This window comes from Heloderma suspectum, chromosome 3, assembly GCF_057233095.1.
Source record: "Heloderma suspectum isolate Gila_16-S chromosome 3, 16-S_ref, whole genome shotgun sequence".
NCBI classification, from domain to species: Eukaryota; Metazoa; Chordata; class Lepidosauria; order Squamata; family Helodermatidae; genus Heloderma; species Heloderma suspectum.
Genome location: NC_139460.1, coordinates 192,712,602 through 192,734,180, shown reverse-complemented (window position 1 = coordinate 192,734,180; position 21,579 = coordinate 192,712,602). Strand labels below are relative to the sequence as shown.

Here is a 21,579-nt window from a genome sequence, read left to right as displayed (position 1 = left end):
AAAGCAGATCCTGCAAACCTGAAGTCTGCCCACCAGTGTTTAGCAGCATCTGAGGAGGGACAGGCATCTTCTTTGACTCCTGCGACTGCTGTTTGCACTTCCCTACTAGTGACAGAAGAGCAATACTGGTTTTCATTTAATATCGAATTCCGCAACTGCGTTTTAGATACTAATTTCTTTTCTGCTTCCATGCCTTGTTCTCCATTAGAGCTATTCAAATCTTCTAATTTAGAATCTGCAAAAAGTTTTGCAATTACAAATATGAGGTAAAACTTTTCAAATGTTTTACCTCCTACCTCAATTCTAGGTTTCAAACATCAAATGAACGTGTTACTACTACTGGAAGCTGGTATCTGGACTCTTCATATATTTGAAAAAGCATAACAGTTACCATCATGCAATTGGCAGCTTGCACAAGGCATGTGGGCGAATGTTTACCAAGTTCATAAGGGATGGATCCTTTCGCTGGGGGGTGGGGCAGTGGTGCCATCAAGCCTACTTTTGAAAAGTAACTTGTATTTCCTTGTAATCATTATCTTGCAACACTATTACTTTGGCCCCCTCCTCTGGAACTGTTTTTACAACAGGTGTAAGAAGTAACCTATGTTCCCTGATGCCCACTCATCATGCTTCTCCCATTTCTGATAGCTAAGCTATTGAGCACGCTCCGGGAAAGAGCAGAGGACAGGAAGGCCTGGCGTGCTCTGGTCCATGGGGTCACGAAGAGTCGGACACGACTTAACGACTGAACAACAACAAGCTATGAGGGAAAGGCAGCTTTGCTTTCACTGCTTGAAACAGACAAGCCATGATCCTCACTCCACTCTGTGCTGCATGACCAAAAAAGGCAGGCTTGATAACAGCTTTACAAGCAGGAATTCATACCTCAGTAGTACACTTGTTCACTGTAGCACCCATCTGCCCTCTGCTTTTGAACCTGTCTGGTTTGGGGAATGAAGGGGGGGTACGAGTGTGTTTTTACCTACTCCGTTTTGCAATGTTTGTGGACATACCCCAAGGTGGTTTGGGTTGGACAGCTTTTTTTATGAAAAAAATGTATGTTTTAACTTCTGTATACACCTTTCTCAAAGATAAAATGTATAAGGGGCAGAATATTACCCTCTATATAGAGCTCAACCATTCAAATTGGCCATACAATTTGTGATAAAGAGTTCCTTATATAAAAAAATAACATTTGGAGCCAAGTAGTCATTTAACATGTTCAGACATATTTGAGGATTTGTGGAATGCTGGCAATTTAACAAATAAAAGGATTTCCCACAATTTCCCAATTTCATCCTTATATTGAAGGTATCTCTTTACATTCCCAGTAATGAGCATAAACTGGTCTAGCAACCACTAGTGCATTTAAGACTACCTCATATTTTTTCTAGTGACTATATAGGGTATAAAATTAAGAAGACAAACGAGGACCTATAGGTACATTAACATTAGTAAAAGACAATATTGCTTGGGTAATCACTTCCTAGTATGCTTGAACTCTGCAACACATACACATGTAGAAAACATCCTCTCAATTCTTATTTTAAAGGCATTCAGTGCCATTGTACTGCTGTTTTTATATAGTTCACTCTCAGCACTGAGGTCATGGTAAACTGACTTCGAGGTCCAAAAAGGAAATGCCAAACTTCCGGTGAAATTTCCCTTTGTAGGACCTTACCCCCATTTTTGTTGGTAATATCTTATACCTGCAGTATGAAATGTGTATTAAGATATATTTTGGAAAACATCTTTATCCCTGGAGCCAAAAACAGTTTTTCAAACTCTGTTAGGTTCCCAAGAAGTGAATGTTCTGACTTGGGTTGACAGAAAATTCCTTATCTGGAGATAATGAAATAAAGGAAATTGAAATTGTGGTATTCATTGGCATAACTCCTGGTAGGAGAAAATATTGTTGTCAACAACAACAGTCTAGAGAGCAATGCATTTTTTTTCCATACATCAAAATGTCCAGTTTGTGCAGACTGACAGCTAGATCTCTAAGAACTGAAGCAAGTGGGGAGATTAAGGGTGAAATCTTACTGCTGGAATTGTCCCATGTGGACGATATATTAGTGATAAAATTTTGGACCTGCAAAAAGGGCTGTCTTTTCTTCTTTGTTATCCAAAGGATGGAATACAGTGGGATTTTACAGGTTCGTTCCAGGTTTTTAACTACTGGATTACCATCATCTTTTATCTGTTATCCAAACAAGCTTAGGAACCTGGTAGTAAAGTAGTAGATGTGGATTCCACATCCTCCATTAAAGCATGTCAGGGGGTTACTCTAGGTTTTTTAGCAGCCCATATAAATCAGTTAAGCTTTTGTTGCCACTCTTTGAGCAATTTCTCTGAAAGTAAATTTGGACAATTACAAAATAAAACAAATATTTGGTAAGATAGGGATTGGCCATGTTATGCGTGCATTTACTCTTTCTGGTCATAACATGTAAAGGAATTAAGGTGGGGAGTCTTTAGTGAGCATTGTATGGCCCCATTTGGTTAAAGGAGTTTCCTTAGACCGGTTTCTCAGGGCTGTGGCTCCAAGAAACTGGCACAGGAACCTTTCCTTAGGGAATTGCTGCTTTGCTTACCCAAAGCTTAGTAGCTCAGTGAGATGGGAACTCAGCCATGTCTCCCTCAGCATCTTCCGGCGTTGGCTGTGATGAGCAGAGAACAGTATGAGCTACCACTTATAGGCTCTGAGCTGGGGTCTTCCAGAGTGGCCCTAGACTTTTTGCTGCCTGAGATGATCCCCCGACCCCATGTACAGAAGCTGATCAGATTGGTAGCTGAACCTTATTTTGACATTGGCAATGGGAAGCATCTGCCTAAAGGTAGCAGGATAGCTTACTGGGCAGGCTGCATAGTAGCAGGATAGACATTGGGCAGGCTGCACAGCCCACACACACCTTCCTCTATACCTCACTGCCACTCCCCACCCCCAGCATCTGCTGCTCAACGGGGCCACCTCACTCCGCCTAATGGTAGGGCTGGCCCTGGAGTTGCCCAGACTCAGAGGGAGTGGAAGTTGTCTACCTCTACATCTGTCCAATGCTGTCCGTGCACTATGAAGTTGCAGTTTGATAGTTAGCAGTTCATATTTTTCCCATTGCAAATACCTTTATCTGCAAATTACACCAAGTGTCCTGGGCCAAGGTAAGCAAAGTTCCACACCACCAAAGATGCTGCAATTTGTTCAAATTATGCCAGTTATATTCTCTTATTTTGCATATTTCATTCTGCGATTTTTACTTTTGGGCATACATTGCACTGCTTCGGTTCTTCACAGAATAGGACAAGGAGCTATTCAGGGAACTGGTGTAACGTAAACGGCCAGAAAAGGCGCCCCTGGCTCAGATCTTGCTTTGGTTATCAACTAAATGGGTTTTAGGAAAGCCATGCAGTCTTCGCCTCAGCCATCACCTGCAACAAGGGATGGCACACTGCCCTGCCTTTGAGATTTATCGTAGGGATTACAAGCTAATGCAAGTGAAGCTGTTAGAACACTTGGCACCAAGGGCATTATGCAGGACACGGAATCCCTCCACTGCACCCCCGGAAGCCTTATTCAGCAGCTCTTCTGAAACTGGGAAGTTCCTGGTGCAGTTTCAAAACCAGAAAAAAAAAGTATCAACATTCACAGAAAGCTGATTTATACACCCCATGCCATATACTGCAGCTTTTCAGGGCTCCCACAGAATATACATTGCCCAGATTATAACCCTCTTTCTCTACACACTGAAATATTATGATCCTGCAACAAGACTATCCAAACTCTGCACCAAGAAAAGCTGGATTCTCCTAGCAATATGAAGTATGCACGCTGAACAATACACACAATCTTATTTATTTTGTTTTGTTTTTGCTAACCATAGGGAACAGAAGGAGCTTTATGCATTCCCCACTGAAACCACAAATAGTGCACTCCCCTTTCAGTTGCTCATTTTCACCCACAAAGTTATAGCAATAGTAGATAATGGATTATATCCAATAGTGTCCTTCTGCTGGCAGAACAGACACCACTGGCAGATTGAATCCCCCCTTCTCCCACAGCCCCTTGTGCATCTCATAAAACAGAGGGTTTGGGAATACTCTGGAGCAGATTTTAGGGGGGCATGGGGTAAAGATATAAAATTTCTGGAAATTTTAAGGCCATGGAAAAAGCCAGTTTTTTCCAGAGGGCGGGGTCTGAAAAAAGCCCAGAAATTTCAGGGAGAAACAAAAAATAAGCACTATCTATTTTTTAGCACTCTTTACAGACCTAAAATCACTTTGAGGCATTAAGAACCTTCCCCAACTTGGTGCCCTCCAGATATTTTAGACTTCAGCTCCCATCAGCCTTCAGGCAACATGGCCAATGGTCAGGAATGCTGGGCACTGTAGTCCAAAACATCTGGAGGGTACAAGGCTGGGGAAGGTTGCGTTAGGAACATAAAGCAGCCTTTCTGTTCCCAAAGTTACTTTATGACTTCGTTTGCTCATATAATTATCATTATATTTTAGAACTTTTAAAAGTAAACTCACTTAATAAATTTGTAATTATCATCTGAATAGGTTAGAACTATATTAAATGCCTGCTACAGCGTCAGAAACACAGGACTCTATAAAACAAAACCCAAGGTGTCAAGGACGCACATTGACTGTCAAGAATGCACAATGGTGACTCTACTTACATGTTGAGAAACTGAGCATAGATGTCTATCATTAAGATATACTTTAGATCAATAATTTTAATAAGGAATTCATGAGCTGTGCTGTGACTTTACTCACTTATTACATTTCTATACCGCCCAATAACCGAAGCTCTCTGGGCGGTTCACAAAAATTAGATCTTACATCCTGATAACACCATCCACAGCAGGAAGGGAATTAGGAAGGGAGCCTTCCACACAGAGCATCCCACAGCGCACTCCACTAACATGTCCAGCAGGAGGACTGGCCTCGTTGCCCTCCACCACAGAAGAACCCCCGAATCAAACAGAGAGGACTGAAAAACATTTTTCCCCATGGCTTCATTATTTCCAGACATTTTACATCTCGTTTTTCTATAAAAGTGTTGCTTATTACATTGCCTTTATTAATCATCTTGTGGGGAGTAAAGGCTGGGTAACAATATATCAATACTTCATCTTAAAGACTAAAAGAAAATATTTCATAATCCAAAGCTGTTCAATTTTTCCAGTTTTTTGGAAAAAACAAAAACGATCATGGAAAAAAGTTTTTTCCCCATTTTTTTTCTGGGCATTCTCTTCTCTAGCATGGGGGGGGGGGCTCCCATTGCACAAGTGGACATTCACTTGCATACTTTTGGATTTAGCCCAGTGGTTAGTGTTCTTGCTCAGCCCAGTTCGTTTGTGTCTGATTGTTGCCTTCTCATCCTATACTTATTTTTGCACCTGCAGCATCTAGATTTATTATAAAAACATAAAAACTGCATTTTGTGTTGGAATTTCAGCGTACTGTCAGACATTGCACCGTCACACTAGACATCCTGTATGTAAAGGTTTTCTGCTTCCCCAAACTGAAACCTGAAAGACCGTGTCAATCCATATTCGGACAGATATATGGGGAGGGGGGAGGAGCCTTTACCTGCTGGATTTCTAACTCACACAGCCCTGTTAGGGGAAAGGTTGTAAACATTCCTGCCTAAACTAACTCATAGCAAAATACTGAACTAAGGGCATTGTTTGACATGAAACACAAGATACAACTTGATCTAATGTTTTATGAACTCAAGAGCAAAACACTTCCATTTATATCAAGGGTGGACAATTTCTGGAGAGCCTGGGGAACATTTTGACCCCACAGGCCCACTCCTGTCACTGCCACACTGCAGAGTTCAGAGGAGGCAATACAACACAATACAATACATTTGCCAGCAATTTTCAGCAGCAAACCAATAAAGAAGGCTAAAATGGCCAAACTGAACTTGAAAACATTTGGTGGCAAGCTGCCAATGTTTTTGCTGCCGCTACAAATTTCAGCACCGGGGCAGTGGCCACATGCAGCGCACTTATTTTGTATATGAACATGCCCACAAAAAGATCTGTCAGCTTTAACAATATTAAATAGAACACAGACCACACAGGTCAAATAGAAGTAGCGTCTTCTAGAAAGTAGCAATTAAGCCTTTTTGCCATTTCCTCCTCAGCAAAAAGCTACCCCAATGCAAAAGTTAATTTGTTAGCATAAGCGAGAGAAACTTCAGAGGTAACACATTGAAAAGCTTTGGTGTGAAGGCCTAATTGCCATTTTCCTATTAATTAGGCCCCAGAGGCATCATTACCAGATCAGAACCATCAACTGAAAAGCAATTTCAAAAGATGCTTGAGAGAAGTGAGGACTTGCGCAGCTGCTAAAAAAGCCTGCTTTGCTAATGCTGATGAAGTTATCACTGTTTCACTATTAAGAACACTTCATGCATAAATCAGTGGTTTTTAAATTTTCTGCTTTCAAGGAACCCCTTCCTTGAAATGCAGGGGTGGGCACAAAGTAGATCTCCAGATGTTTTGGATTTGAACTCCCAGCATTCCTAACCATAGGCAATGCTTGCAGGGGCTTCTGGGAGTTAGTCCAAAACATCTGGAGATCTTACCTTCTGCCCACTCCTACTGCAACGAATCATCTACCAATGAACCACTGAATATCAGCCAGAAAAACCCAATGTGCTGCAAAGTATTTTAGGGGTGTGCTCTGACCATTCATGTGGGGTCACCACTACCTGGCACAACCTGAGAATGAGGCCTAGAACACTTTGATTACTCTCCTGCAGCTTCAGGAAGATCCATAGCTGGGGTAGGGGAGGGGAAGGAAGTTACCTTCTAGTGAGGCATGTCCACAATAGCTGATCTCATTGAAGAATCCCAGATAAGCTTCCATAGAACCCGAGGGTTCCTTAAGCACCTTGAAAATCACTATTCTATATCATCACATGGAATTGTGGGAACTCAAAGACAGGTTGAGAAAAAGAGGAAGGGAAAGAACATTACATCAGTAGTGTTTACCAAGTTAACTAGCTCCTTGTTACACAGCTCACAGTATGGAGGCTCTGAGGAAACTTCATTCAGATGACGAGGGGGTATATGTTACTGGTGGGAGAGCAGAATGCTACGAAGGCTGGTCAAGACCCAGGACAGCAGAATGAAATGGAAAAAAGTAGGCAGTGACCTAAAAAGCAGGAACTTGACCACACTGTGTGTGGTGGAGACAGTTAAAGAAAGGAGGAAGGTGGACTGGGGCAAACTAAACATAAGGAGGTAGGGCTGAGTATTACTGGCCAGAAGTGGATGGGGAAGGGATATTTGGAGGGCTAGGAACATTGGCATAAAGGGCTGCTAGGTCTAAGTCCTGACAGGGGAATTCTGCCAGTTGTACTGTCACAGCAGCATTGTAACCTAGCAAATCTAAGGAAAACATGAAGGCCAAAGAGCGGCATGTAGGGGCTGAATTCAAATTCTGATTTGAGTTAACATGCCACTTCTTGGGCTGCATGCTTCTAAGCCTGTGTAAGAGTCAACATAAACAGAAGATTCTTCCAGAGTATGCATATAAGGCATACTCTCTCCCACCAAATCATTAAAGTATAAAGTCCCCCCCCATCTGATTAACTACTATTGCAAAAATAAAGCCTCTTTTCTTTTCGTTTTAGATAAGGTGCACAGATCTGAGCAGTTGTGCCAAGTCAAGGAGACAACTCAAGGAACCCAAGATTGTAGTTTCTATAGTATTTATTTGAAGAGCGACGGATAGATCGGTACAATATTCACCTGTCGGGCTAATTTAGCTTTTCTGTAAAGAAAGAGAAAAGAATGTCAGTCTTGAAATTATGCAATAAATGTGTTTTCATCTGTTGAAGCTAAAGAATCCGTCCTCCCACTAATTCTAACAAATAGTTTGTGGGAGTAGAATATTGTTTCAAAAATAAGCTCAAAACAGGAAAAACCTCTGCTGAAAATATTTATGGTAGTTACTGGGACAATGTGCCAAAGACAGATTAAAAAGAAATCTGAAGGAAGGTAATTATCAATGTATCAGACAGCCTTTAGAAGGAATCCCCAGAAAGCAGACTGCAGTAAGTAGGCCACTGAACAATTAAGCCTGAGACTGTTGTACCTGTTAAGTCCACTGGCTGGCTCACTGTAAGAAGAGAAAAAAGACTGTCAGTACATCTTTAAGCAGACAATTTCTTTTTTTTTTTTTTTGAAAGACAGGAACACTGATTTAGGCTACCCAAACTTATGATCTACTGAATGCCACCTATTTCTAAAGGAAATAGCTTGCAAATCCACAGAATTAATCTTAGAGGACTAAAGAACCAACCCATTCATCTTGTTACTAGGCTTCCAGTAGCAACCATATTAACATTTACATTTGTTGTATAGTACAGTACAGTGATGATACAAAGGATTAGGTGAGAGTCACAATGTAGGGGGATTCTGAAGGTAACAGAAACCAGCCAAAGGCAGAAGAAGTTGGTAATGGTTGCAAAGGGAATAGTTTGAGAAGAAAATTGCCAGGTTAAGCACAAGTTGTTTGCAACTCAAATAAAAATAAGGAGGGTTCTTGTAAACTAAACAAAAAGCAATTCTTAGCTCTCCATTGTAAAAAACAACAAAACTAAGCTTTAGGACAACACTTACTGGGTAAGCACACCTTAAACAACAGGCAAGTGAAAAGGCTATGCTAAGGTCTGTTTCAGAAGGATTCAAATACATTTTAGGTGTTTGAAATTATGTTTAGTATATGCAGATGGCCAACCTGCTGCAAAGTGCCACAAGTGGACCGATACAGCCAAAACGTCGAGGCATGACTGGACAGGACCAGACCAAGTTATGGCATAGAATGAAGCCCAAATTCCTGCCTACTGTTCTAGTACTACATCACTCTCTCGCTCAGTAGACGAGAGGAAAAAGCCAAGCTAAGGCAAGGGAGCAATGCACAGGTACTGTAGTAGTATACGCTGGAGTTGCATCCTCTCATACTTGACTTGTGGTACATTTACTAAGAAGGTTTGCTGGCACTGAATACAGGACAGAGCTGAGGTGTGAGCAAACTGAAGTACTTAGGATCAGTCTCCACTCAGTTTTCAGCCTGTACTGGCATTACAGAGTTTCACTTTTTAAATTATATATGAATCAACAGTACTCCTGAGGATAACACAAACCATGGGCTAGTTCTAGAAGACTTCAGATATCAAACTGGATGCTATTTATTCTTATATGGGTGCAAACCAATAACGAAGGTGACATGTTCATGATATACTTGTACCTTCACAAATAAGGGGGAAAATCACTAGTGTAAACAGGTCATATACAGCACACTCTTTCACCTGAACCAGTAATGGAAGTGTTTGGGTAGTTTATAATTTGCCAATTACATGAAGAGCAGGAGAGAGGGGAGAGTAAATCATTGTCATTCTATACAATGGAACAGGTACCTAGCATGTCAGTCACCAGTACTCTTAGCTTTAATCATCTCATTCAAATCGGTCTGGAACAGCGCATTAATTTATGTTGTACATATTTGTATTTGCCTTGGCATATGGTTAGGTTTAAGTATGAAACTTTGTTATACGTTCAAGAAGACTGTTGCACACCATGTAGGAACATGCAACATCCATTTTGGATATTTGGGACCACACTTATGTTCTCAAAGTGGAGTCTACAACCCAATTGTAAAAATGTTATGCACGAAGAAAATATATATTTTTACACAAGTTATTTTTCTCACCAAGCCAAACATGCCTGATTCAATGACAAAACATTTTATACTTGAAACTTAATGTACACAAACGTGGGGAAACTGTTCCAAAGCAAAAGCACACAGATGAAGCAAAAGCATTAGGAAGTCAAGCAAGTGATGCATAATTCATGCAATCACATCCATGCTTATTCTCTGTACCTGCTAGACACCTCATTTCTGATCAACAAGAATTCCCAGAAAATAGGAAAGAAAGGTGAGAGTAAAGGTTACTACTAATCAAAAGAACTTTAGACACATTTAATGAAAAGCTTCAGCTACTCCATCCTTCTAAAGGAACCAGAAATGTCTAAAAGCTCATTTTAAACCATGCATATGTTAAAAGTACTTCCTGGATGTAAGTCTGCTTTCTATACTGTTACTGATTAAGCAAAGATTGCACTCAGCTTGAATGCTCTAAGTATTTTACACTCCATGAAATGCCAGTGAGTGAGGGCTTTGTTTTTTACCTGCCAAGCACCTCACTGAAGGACATTATTTTTCAAATCTCTTTAATTGCCATTAGTATGCACAAATGTGAAAGGGAAAACAAGGTAGGATAAGGTAAGAGGAGAACTACTTTTGCAATGCAAGGAAGAGGAAAAGAGACACACTCCAAAACATTTCATCTTTAGATGAAGACTTTGGGAACCAGATATTTTTATCTTTTCACTTTGTTATCTATGCAGTAGTATCAAGGTGCACAAAACTGAACTACTTGAGGAGCTAAAAACTACACAGCATCTCAGAGTTACCTTCTGTGATCCAGAAGTAAAAGTTGGAAGTTGAAAGAAAAAGAAAGGTTATTTTGCCAACAAAACACCCAATACACTTACAACTGTGATCTGCATTTGTAAGCACTGCCAAGTTGACCTTATTTATTTTTATTTACTTTATTTATTCAATGTATGAGTTGTCCTATAACTAAAGCCCTCAGTGGGACATACATAATAAAAGCAAACACAATAAAATCAATAACCTTCTTACCTTCTTGCCAGCCCCAACATTTGCTTTAGCTGTTCCCCTGACTTTCTTCATCCTATTCTTACGTTCTTTACGCTGTTTCCTTGAAGTCTTTTTCTTTTCATACAAACCATGCTAGTATGAGAGAAGCAGAGTCACTGCACTGAACATCACTGTATTACCAACTTTTCTAGAAGCTTGAGATTACAAGTGCACATCAGCGTTTAACCTTGGATAATGCCTATATGTTTACCTAACACTAATTGTGCAAGCAATACACTAAAAAACAAGTTTATTGCCAATTTCTCTTGTATTTAACCTATCATATGCACATTCCACCCTTCCTTCCTTGAGCTCAGAGTGGGTACACAGCATGGCCCCATTTTAAACAAAATGGGAACTATGAGCTAGTGTAGTATAGTAGATAGAATAAAAGGCCCAGCCAACCACTACATCAGCCTAATCTACATCATGGGATTGTTGCAAAAACGTGAAAGAGGGACAGCACTTGTAGATAACACAGCCATTAGCTCCACATGGGAACAGCCAGATAAAGTGCGTAAATATATAAATGTTCAAGTACCAATCTGCTCAATAACTTTATGAAACAGTAGTTTCAACTTCTATATTTAAATCAGAAATACCAGAGAATGAGTGCATCTTCAACCAAAGACTTCAAAAACCTTGTTGAATATATTAAAGCTTTGGAAAGGAACAACAAAAATCCTTTTAGCGTGACCACCAGCCTGACGGCACTGGTTAAACAATTCAAGAAGCCTACCCTGGCAAGTCTATGCTTTGGTTCATTTTTCTTTGCATAGTCCAGGGAATCGTAGATCATGCCAAAGCCTGTAGTTTTGCCACCACCAAAATGGGTCCTGAAGCCAAAGACAAAAATGACATCTGGTGTCGTCTTGTACATTTTGGCCAACTTTTCACGGATTTCAGTTTTGGGGACAGTGGCCTTTCCAGGATGAAGAACATCAATCACCTAAAAATACAGTATTGACAAAGCATTAAACATTTTAAGGTACTATGTGTATTGTGAAAACAAAAAAAAACACACCCTTATAAGCACAGGCAGTTTCATAAATGTTGCTAACCCATGGGCTAATTTACACTGTGCTCCACGTGTAAGCCCTATATATGCCGGAGAACAAAATTAAAGTTCACATGTCCCTCTCTCCCTGCATACATAGAGTACTTTCAGATGGACACCTCCTAGCAGTTACCAATCAAATCACAATGACCTGATTTGGATGCCACAACAATCCATGGTTTCTTTAAACCGTGGATCCTTGAGAATGAAGTGGGAGCAAGCAAGCAAGTTCTCGCCATCCCACTGCTCCTGCAGCAGCCAGATGGAACTAAACAATTGTCCCTGGGTTGTTTATTGTGAAAGCCAAAGCCAGAATTGTGGATTGTTGGAGAGGAACAACCCAGACTTGTAACCCATGAGCAAGGAATGGGTTACAAGTCTGGGTTGTTCCTCCCCAACAACCTACAACTTCAGGTCTGGACATCCTAATAAGCAATCCAGGGACAACTGAATGACCCTGGGTTATTTTAACTCCATGGGAGCAACTAAGGGGCACACTTGCTCACCTCTGCTTGTTCACGACTACCCTAGGTTTAAATAAAGGATTAAAACAAACCCATGATGTGCAATCTGAGCCACAGTGCAGCTATTCCTTGTTTTTCTCCTCGACTGTTTTTTTGTGGAAAGAAAAAAGACAGAAGCAGCACTTGGAAAACAGGGGAGGGTTAGACGACATTGTCTGGAACCCTGTAGAATTCTGGCAGGGAGATTGCAGCCTCATTTGGCACCCCGCTTACAGCATTTAGGGCAGGGGTGGGTAACTTGTGCTGCTTCAGGTGTGTAACTCTCGTCAACCCTAGCCAACATAGCCAATAGTGAGGGATGATGGAAATGGCAGGCCCAAACATCTGGAGGGCCACAAGCTGCCCACCCCTGATTTAGGGTGATAAAAGGTCTACATTATACACATACATGTGTACACAAATTGCTCCTGTGTGCGGTTGTGGTAGCAAGCAAGCTCATTCTCATGCCCTGCTCTATCTAGCACTTATATGCAGAGATGCAGTGCGAGCTTTTAAATACAGGAACCAAAACCAGCATTTTATTTTGCCTGCAGCCTAATGCTTCAAGTCAACACTTTAAAACCTACATTCATCAGACAGCTACTACAGCTAGTTCTATTCCAGGGGTGTGCAACTTGTAGACAAAAACAGCTAGAGGGTCACAACTCCCATCAGCCTTCGCCATTGGCTACGCTGGCTAGGCTAATGGGAGTTGTAGGCCAAAACATACGGAGGCCCACAAGTTGCCCACCTCTGCTATAGTTGGTTTGTGGCATGATCACTGGGTGTTTTGCTCAGGTATTTATACAGATTTAACCCATAAAGTTAGACAGTAATACTACGATCAACCAGTACATTTGAGTAGCCTTCTTATATGCACATATATAGCAACCTGAACAAGACTGCTTTGCCAGTTCAGCTTTCTAGGACTATATAGAACAGCCTCCCAATGATGCCACAAGTTATCATGCCAAAAAACACAATTCAACTTTGAGGAAAACACCCACCACTTCCATTTACTATATTTTAATCCTCTTCAAGCAACTCTTTCCAATATCCATTCAACAAGCCCTATTTACAGCTGCATATCAAGCAATTGACATAGCAAAAACTAAGTCAAAATAGATCAACCCATGGTTTGGCGGAAGGTAGACAAGGATCTTGCGGTAGATTTGCAATAGATAAGCAAGATTTTTTGACTCCTAAATATTTAACAATAGCAGCAACAAAACTATATTGCTAAAATTAAGGGAGCTTGAGATTGCACCCAGGAGTGGATCTTTGTGTGGAAGGCCTGTTTATTCAATTTTGATACTCAAAATAATTCTTGAGGCCAGAATTCTGTAGTTCTAAGTATGCCTTGTGCATCAGACTCCAGTTTGTAAATCTCAGAGCTTAAGTAAAACACACACAAAACACACACAACCCCCCCAAAGTAGTTCTTGTCAGCTTGAATCCATCCCATCCCTGCTATAGCATCCTAAAACCGAGCTGCTAATTGCATCCAAGAAAACAGTCCCCAGTGATTAAATATGATCTAACTAAGCTTAACATAAAGACAAACTTCCCATAACCAAAACTTGGACCACCATTATGAATGAAACAAAAATATCAACATCTACTTCTTACCATTTGCTTACGCTGAAGCAACCTGTTTGTCATGAATTTCCTCGTTCTGATGGTCACCGTGTCATTCTACAATTAAAAACAAAAATCCAGAAACCGGTTACGGAGCATTTGTACCACCGTGCCCAAAGCAAGCAGCAGCCAACGTTCTTCCAACGCTACCTTCAAAGCTCAGTTTCAAGGGAGAAATAACTATTAACAGCTAACTACTCTTGAACCTCGGGGAGACACAAGTGATGATACAACTGGGCCTTAAGATGCACTTATTGGCAGAAGGGGCACACGAGCGAGAACGATCCAACGTGTCTGCATACACCGGGGCGGGCCAAGCAGCCCCTCGCACTGCGCGCGGGGAGAGGACGTTGGGTCAGGGCGTCCGATGCTTTACGCTCCCCCCTTCTGCCCAATAGCCGGCCTAAATCAACCAGGGGGGCGAGCAAAAGGGAGCACTGTCACACTAAAGGCTGCAGGCCGAAGGATGGCACCGGGCTACGACGGATTGGAAATGCCTCCAAAGACACCCGCACAGGAGCTCACCATCTTGGCAGCCTCTCCCGGAGCGGCGAAAGGAGAAAAGGAGGAAGGAAGCGCCAGCGGCCAATCACATCACGGCGCGAGGAGGAAAGGGTAATGAGCACGGAGGCGGGACTTCCTCTCTGGAAATCAACGAGAGGAAATAAGAAACCACATAGAGCGCCTCGTGCCCCCCTGAGGGAGGGGCGTTGCAACGGGCTTGAGTAATAATTGCGAAGGACCCTAATTACTTCTCCATATGCACGTTTACTTGGAACTTCAGGTCCTTTCGGATTCCCGCGAGCAGGCTTCCCGAACCTCTACTGGATTTCAACTCCCACCATCCCCAGCCAGCATGGGCGTTGCGTTCTGAAACGATTTGTAGTCGCGCACATCCGGCGGGCACCCATCCCATGCTGGCTGGGAGTTGTAGTCCAACACGACTGGAGGGCGCCCGTTGGGGAAGGTTGCTGGAGCGCCACCAACGCCCGAATTCATTGAAAGGATTTTAAACCAACACCTTTCAATTTCATCCCGGAAGTTCAGCCTACTTGTAGTTTTTTGTAGATAAGAAAATAGAGAACAAGGTTCCGGGTTCTCATTGGAAACCACCGGTTCACAAGGCCGAAGTGAGCTGCTCGAAGAAATCAATGGTGAAATCCGAGACTTTGGTGTACCGGTGCCAACAGCATGTGTGTGCCAACAGCATGTTTCCCTCCAAACAAGAAGTAGCAGCGAAACAGGACTTCATGTTCTTTCTACCTCAAATCTTCTTTGGAGGGAAAAGTATTTATTTTGATTTTTTTCATGTTTGATTTTGAAACACTTAAAATGCCCTACGGATATTAATGCCAAAACAATCCCTTGTCCCCATGTTGCAGGTCTGAAGGGGGCTGTAGCTTACGATAGTCCTGCAAGGTAGCTTTCTCTTAATGCAACAGGTTAGAGGTGGATGCGGGGCTGATAATCCCCCATACTCCTTAGGCTGTAACAAAGGTCAATCTAGTTAAATTGCCATTTCAGATCCTCTCCTAGCCCAAATGAAGTGCTTAATTGTATGCAGAAGTCTTGTGCTGCATCGGTTTGCATGTAGATACGCTGGGCTTGTAAAATGTTTTCACATTCAAAAGGGTTCTCTTGCATACATCCACACATGTCTGAGTCAGAAGGGGCATGAACTCCTGTCTTGGCAACTCTCTTTTGTTTGGTGAGGGGGGAATTGGACCCTGTGTGCCAGTTGAGGCATTAGGGCTGAAATCGTATCCATACTTAATCACAGGTCGGAATTAAGATCGCTGAGAGAATTATTAACAACTTCAGATACGCAGATGATACCACCCTAATGGCAGAAAACGAAGAGGATCTAAAGAGCCTCTTGTTGAGGGTGAAAGAGGAGAGTGCAAAAGCTGGTTTGAAACTCAACATTAAAAAAACTTAAGATCATGGCATCTGGCCCCATCACTTCCTGGCATATAAAAGGGGAAGAAATGGAAGCAGTGACAGATTTTATTTTCTTGGGCTCCAAGATCACTGCAGATGGTGGCTGTAGCCATGAAATTAAAAGACGCTTGCTCCTTGGGAGGAAAGCTATGGCAAACCTAGACAGCATAGTAAGAAGCAGAGACATCACCTTGCTGACAAAGGTCCATCTAATCAAAGCTATGGTTTTCCCCGTAGTAACGTATGGCTGTGAGAGCTGGACTATAAGGAAGGCTGAGCACCGAAGAATTGATGCTTTCGAACTGTGGTGCTGGAGAAGACTCTTATGAGTCCCCTGGACTGCAAGGAGATCAAATCAGTCCATCCTAAAGGAAATCAACCCTGAGTGCTCATTGGAAGGGCAGATACTGAAGCTGAAGCTCAAATATTTTGGCCACCTAATGCGAAGAGAAAACTCCCTGGAAAAGACCCTGATGCTGGGAAAGACTGAAGGCAAAAGGAGAAGGGGACGGCAGAGGATGAGATGGCTAGATGGCATCACCGATGCAATGAAGATGAACTGGAGCACACCCCGGGAGAGAGCGCAGGACAGGAAGGCCTGGCGTGCCATGGTCCGTGGGGTCACGAAGAGTCGGACACGACTGAACAACAACGTCTCGCTGAACTTAACAGAAGCAGTCGTGCAGGGGATTCTGCTGTAAGTCTATGATTACAGCTCGCATAGGGCTGGCCCCGTGGGTCTGTTGCAGCACGAGCAACGAAGAACCTCGCAGCGGCTTATAGCGCTCTACTCAGAAGTAAGCTCTCTTGAGGTCAGTGGGACTTCCAGAGTAAGTGTGCATAAGTAGCAGGCAAAGGTATTGGAGGAGAGGCTTTCTACATCTATGGTCGTTTTCCGACTTTCTCTCTATGGCCACCAGCGTTCGCTTCTCTGCCTGCTGTTCCTCCCTCCCTCCCGTCCTCTCGATGACGCCAAAGGAAAGCGACGGGCTGCCAAGTGGGCGTCCTTTGTGGTCATACGTCACGAGCGGGGGGCTGCGGCGGCCGGCGCAGGCTCCGCGAGGGCGAGAGGTTCGGCCCGTGCCGCGTCGGCTGAGGCGGGGAGCTGCCGCCGTCCCCGGTCCCGTTCTCCCTCGCCACTGACGGGGGGGGGGGAGGTTAACCGTCGCCATGGTGAAGGAGCAGTTCCGCGAGACGGACGTGGCCAAGAAGATGTAAGGGGGAGGGGGGGTGGCTCACCGGGCGGGGCTCAGTTAGGGGCGGGGCTTGGGGAGTGAGTGGCAGGAGTGGGCATTCCTCAAGTCCTGCGGTGGAGTGGAGGGCCCCGGCGGATGCTCTGCAAGTCTAAGCCGACGGGCTGGGCCCGATCAAGCGCGTTGGGACACCGCCGAGAGAGCCCAACGAGCGAGAATGAGAAATGCGTTATGAGACGCTGTAATTTTGACTAGTATTGCGTATGCAACCCCGTATCCACATGCTAAAATTATATACTGACTTTATGCCAATGCCTTCAGTGTGGCTTAAAATGTAAAATACTAAAAAGACATACTAGCCGAAAATATCAGCTTGTTGGTGCTTTCTTCCTTTTTAATCAATGGGACTTTTAAGGCTGCAGTCCTAAAAACACATATTAGGGAATAAGTGCCACTGAACATAGTGGCACTTAATCCTGGAGTAAGCGTGCATGGGATTTTACTGAAGTGTATCATGCCCATAATATTTTATTCAAAAGGTTACACAGTAGCCTGTGAGAGTGAATGAATTCTTGAGAGGTGATAGGAGAATTGTATTTAAGGATGCAATTCTTTTTACACTTTCCTGGGAGTAAGTCCCACTGAACACAGTGTTTACTTCTGAGTAGACATGTATAGCACACTCCGGGAGAGAGCACAGGACAGGAAGGCCTGGTGTGCTATGGTCCATGGGGTCACGAAAAGTCAGACATGACTGAATGACTGAACAACAACAACAAGAAGACATGTATAGGATTTCACTGTAATAGTGGAAAATTGGTAGTAGGTATCAGCACTACATTGCCATTCTCCTTTCTATCGCCTGTGTTTCATACGTTTTTATATCACCAGCTACTTGGAAACATTTAGAATATTATCTGATGGCAAAATATTATCCACTATATAGTCCTAGAAAGCTGAACTGACAAAGCAGTCTTGTTCAAGTTGCTATATATGTGCATATAAGAAGGTTACTCAAATGTATTGGTTGCTCATAGAAGCATCTGAGGCATAATCATATGTGATAAAAGATACAAAGTAATCTCAAGAAATTCCCTGCTTTGTCCAAAGTGTAACTTTATGTAGGCTGCCCCCTCCCCCAGCTCAAGGTGATAGCCCTGTGGGAGAGGTTGCTTCTCTTACATGCTTCTTGCTTCACCCCACATCCTGACAGATAGTTTATTATTTATTTATTATGTTTATATCCAGGCTTTTTTCCTCCTGAAGGAGCCCAAGGTGGCATACATAATCCTCCTCCTCTTCATTTTATCCTCATAACAACCTTGTGAGGTAGGTTGGGCTGAGAGTCTGACTGGCCCAACATTTATAGAAGGGAACAGTGCAGGATCAAGCTGAGGTGGTGTATAACTCAGTTCTTGTTGCTTGTTTATGAGAGGGCTTATATACGCCCAGGGAGGAAAGGTGTGTACAATACTAGAAAAGGTATATGTGTTCTAATCCATTTTTAGCTTAGCCCTGATCTTTGAAAAATGGCCAAATAAGGTTTCAAGTGATGCTGCCTTGAGTGCCATTTTTCTTGGTAGAAAGGTGAGCTACAAATCAAGTCAAATGAACGAATGAATGAGAAACTCTTGGCCAGTATTAGCTATCGCAGTGGGATGTGTAGGTGTCCTGTTGGGTCCAGGCCATTCATGGTTTTATATGTTAGGGTCAGCATTCTGAATTATGCCAAGAAAGCCACAAGGTATAAGTACAGAAGCTTGGCTTGCTGACTTTTTGGAGTCCCTTACCTGTCAGAGGCAAGCCACCATACTTTGCACCTGCTGAGATGTCAAAATAGTAATCAAGGTACCCCTGTTTTATGATATTCTGTAGTATTTGTTTTCTGTTCTAGAAGCCACATCTGCTTTGGGATGAAGTCTCCAGAAGAGATGCGGCAACAGGCTCACATCCAGGTGGTTAGTAAAAATCTGTACACTCAAGATAACAATCACTCTCCTCTGCTGTATGGTGTACTGGACCATCGAATGGTAAGACCTTTCTCTCCTTAATCCTATCCTGATATGTGTCCAAATAAAATCCAGGGAATAAATATCCAGAGAGTTCCAGAACAAACTAACTCGTGTTAAATCGAAACCCAGTATGTTCTCAACAACAAAACCGCTAGCTCAAATACAAATTTGTTACAGCTTTGGCTAGGGAAGGATCCAAAGCTTAGTGATCAAGCACATGCTTTGCATTACGGAGGGTCCCAGGTTCAATCCCAGCATCACCAGTTAGAAAGGATCTTGGGCAACAGGGCTTGGAAAAAACTCAACATGAGACATTGGGGAGTAGACATTCCTGGACTAGATGGACCAATAGTTTGACAGAATAAGGGTGCAATCCTATATATGTTTAGACAGAAAAAAGTACAACTTCCAGCATTCCCAGCCAGCCATGCTGGGAGTTTTAGGGCTTTTTTCTGTCTAAACATGCATAGGATTGTGCCTTAAAACAGCTTGGTATGTTCACGTGCCAAAAGGAATGGATTCTCCTTATACACCAGCTCTTTTCATATGCAAAATGTGTCTTGGTGAAAGATGTACTTGAGGGTCTAGAATTCTGTGCTAAAGGAAATCTTAGGTTCATTAGCTCAAAGTCTACTTTTGCTCAAAGTCTTTTACTGAAATGAATTGCTTAGTTCACATCCCTATTTTCTGGTTGGAAGTGTATGTATGTGTGTGTGTGTAGTGGGTGTCTTGACAGAACTTAGGATTTGTGGTTTCTTGTGGGAAGAAAGGTTGAAATGTATACAGAAGGCAGTTAATAAGTGGTAATGGTAGGGGTCGCCAGTCCTACTCCCTGTTGCTAGTGTTCCATCACCTCCAGCAAACTTGATGAGATGAGTCCCAACCTTCCTCTCTGGCTGGAAGATGGGAAGGGCAATGAAGGTCAGTACTGCAGTTGCATTGCATTTTAGAGAGGTTCTCACAGCACTTGGCAATTATGGAGGTGATCCCCACCCCTGCTCTAAGCTGGGCCTTGTTTTGGCACTGGTGAGGTTCTTAGTGCCTAATAGCTTTGATTTGTGAGCATTAATGTTCATGAATATTCCATGCCATCTCACCAGTTCAACCAGTTGGTGTTGGAGGCTTCACTAACCCAAGTGCAGTGCAACATAGATTTCTGTTTATCACTTCCTTCTGTGCTGCTTAATAAATTTGCCATCATGTTTTTAAATGGCAGGATGCTTCCATGAGGGTTACACTGAATTCTGGTATTATCCATATTCTAATGAAAACCTGCAGGCCACACAAAAGGGTGTGGGTCCATTTATTTCCCATGCCTGAGATTTTCTTTTCTATAGTCCTATGGATAAGTAACAGTGGGGTGCTAGTTGAAATGTATAGAAAAGCAGCTTGACAAATGTTCACCTCTTCCCACCCTTTTGATTGTTTTATTTATCTCTATTCCCAAGGGTACAAGTGAAAAGGACCGTCCATGTGAAACTTGTGGGAAGAATCTGGCAGAATGTTTGGGACATTATGGCTACATTGACTTGGAGTTGCCTTGTTTCCATGTGGGGTACTTCAAAGCAGTGATAGGCATTTTGCAGGTAAAATTGCATTAAATGTCAAGGACCAGAGATGATGGGCTGGCTGAGAGGAGTCCTTCACATAATGGACTATTCTAGGCATGGGTAAATGTCCAGGTGATGCCTCTGATAAGACACGTGGGCAAATATGGCATGTAAATGACCTGATTCCTAATGATATCTGATAGGGCTAACAGCCTAGGGGAGTCATTTTGCTTTTGAGATGTTATAGTTGATTTGTGCTATCAAGGCTTTGGGGTGGTTTTAACTGGGCTCAGTTCGCACATCACAACAACCCACACTTTTGTTAAACTGGGTTATTGTGAACAAGCCCGATCGCTTCTGCTGCAGGTGGAAGCAGCTAAGCCCGCTGACCTTCTGTCTGTGGTTTGGTTAGCATTACATGTGACCCAGGAACTCTGGCTTGCCTCTCCTCTGACAAGCCAAAGAAACAACCCAGCAAGAAACCATGGGTTCTTTCTCTTGCTTGTTGGAGGAGAGATGGGCCAGAATTCCTAGACTGCATGTAATGCTAACCAAACCATGGACAGAAGGTCTGTGGGTTGTTTAGCTGCTCTCATTTGCAGCAGGATTGTCTGGGCTTGTTCATGACAACCTACAGTTTTTTTAAGATATGGGTTATTGTGACATGCGAACCACACCATTGTAGTGCACAATTTCCACTAAAGAGGAAAGTTTAGTAAAGGAGAGAAGTTGGTATAATGTAATGACTTAGAGAGAGGCCCTGGTTCAAATTTCTCCTCAACTTTGAACTCCCTAGGTGACCAGGGCAAGCTCTCTCTCAGCCTTAGCACTTCTTCTTTTTGCCATCTGCTATATGTGGAGGAGAATACTGAGCTTACCTTACAGGACTGTTGTAAAGTTTACTGTGAAGTGCTTTGAACACTGTAAGGCTGCAGTTCT

At 42.8% G+C, this 21,579-nt stretch overlaps 2 protein-coding genes and 1 long non-coding RNA gene across 7 annotated transcripts in view; 1 reads left to right on the top strand and 2 right to left on the bottom strand.

Annotated features, from left to right (window-relative positions):
• Positions 1 to 1,215: 1,215 nt before the first annotated feature.
• Positions 1,216 to 6,850, bottom strand: LOC146350575 (uncharacterized). Its single transcript, XR_014789320.1, has 3 exons — positions 6,822 to 6,850; positions 2,595 to 2,660; positions 1,216 to 1,842 (listed from the first exon to the last, which is right to left on the bottom strand). It is a non-coding gene; the product is annotated as an uncharacterized LOC146350575 (long non-coding RNA).
• Positions 6,851 to 7,712: 862 nt separating this feature from the next.
• RPS24 (ribosomal protein S24) lies at positions 7,713 to 14,512 on the bottom strand. The gene is made up of 6 exons (XM_084845233.1): positions 14,470 to 14,512; positions 13,936 to 14,001; positions 11,486 to 11,695; positions 10,729 to 10,839; positions 8,116 to 8,139; positions 7,713 to 7,791 (listed from the first exon to the last, which is right to left on the bottom strand). Exons 1-5 carry the CDS (start codon positions 14,470 to 14,472, stop codon positions 8,137 to 8,139), a joined length of 393 nt encoding a protein of 130 aa, XP_084701359.1. The 5' UTR covers positions 14,473 to 14,512; the 3' UTR covers positions 7,713 to 7,791; positions 8,116 to 8,136.
• A 513-nt stretch (positions 14,513 to 15,025) lies between these two features.
• The window catches only part of POLR3A (RNA polymerase III subunit A), a 69,084-nt gene continuing 62,530 nt past the window's right edge, over positions 15,026 to 21,579 (top strand). The window contains exons 1-4 of one of the 5 annotated variants that reach the window (XM_084845228.1): positions 15,026 to 15,231; positions 16,123 to 16,582; positions 18,973 to 19,108; positions 20,539 to 20,676. In XM_084845228.1, coding sequence (XP_084701354.1) covers positions 16,326 to 16,582; positions 18,973 to 19,108; positions 20,539 to 20,676 — 531 coding nt within the window. In that variant the 5' untranslated portion in view covers positions 15,026 to 15,231; positions 16,123 to 16,325. Of the gene's footprint in view, positions 15,232 to 16,122; positions 16,583 to 16,616; positions 16,698 to 16,872; positions 17,100 to 18,326; positions 18,408 to 18,972; positions 19,109 to 20,538; positions 20,677 to 21,579 lie in introns of those variants that run through there. The other 4 variants (XM_084845230.1, XM_084845231.1, XM_084845232.1 and 1 more) reach the window with 4 other exon arrangements.

Coding starts and splice junctions, on each gene's coding strand:
- RPS24 (XM_084845233.1), bottom strand. Junction 11,696..13,935: donor TGCTTCAGCGTAAGCAAATG/GTAAGAAGTAGA, acceptor CTGTATTTTTAG/GTGATTGATGTTCTTCATCC. Junction 10,840..11,485: donor CAAAGCATAGACTTGCCAGG/GTAGGCTTCTTG, acceptor CTCTCATACTAG/CATGGTTTGTATGAAAAGAA.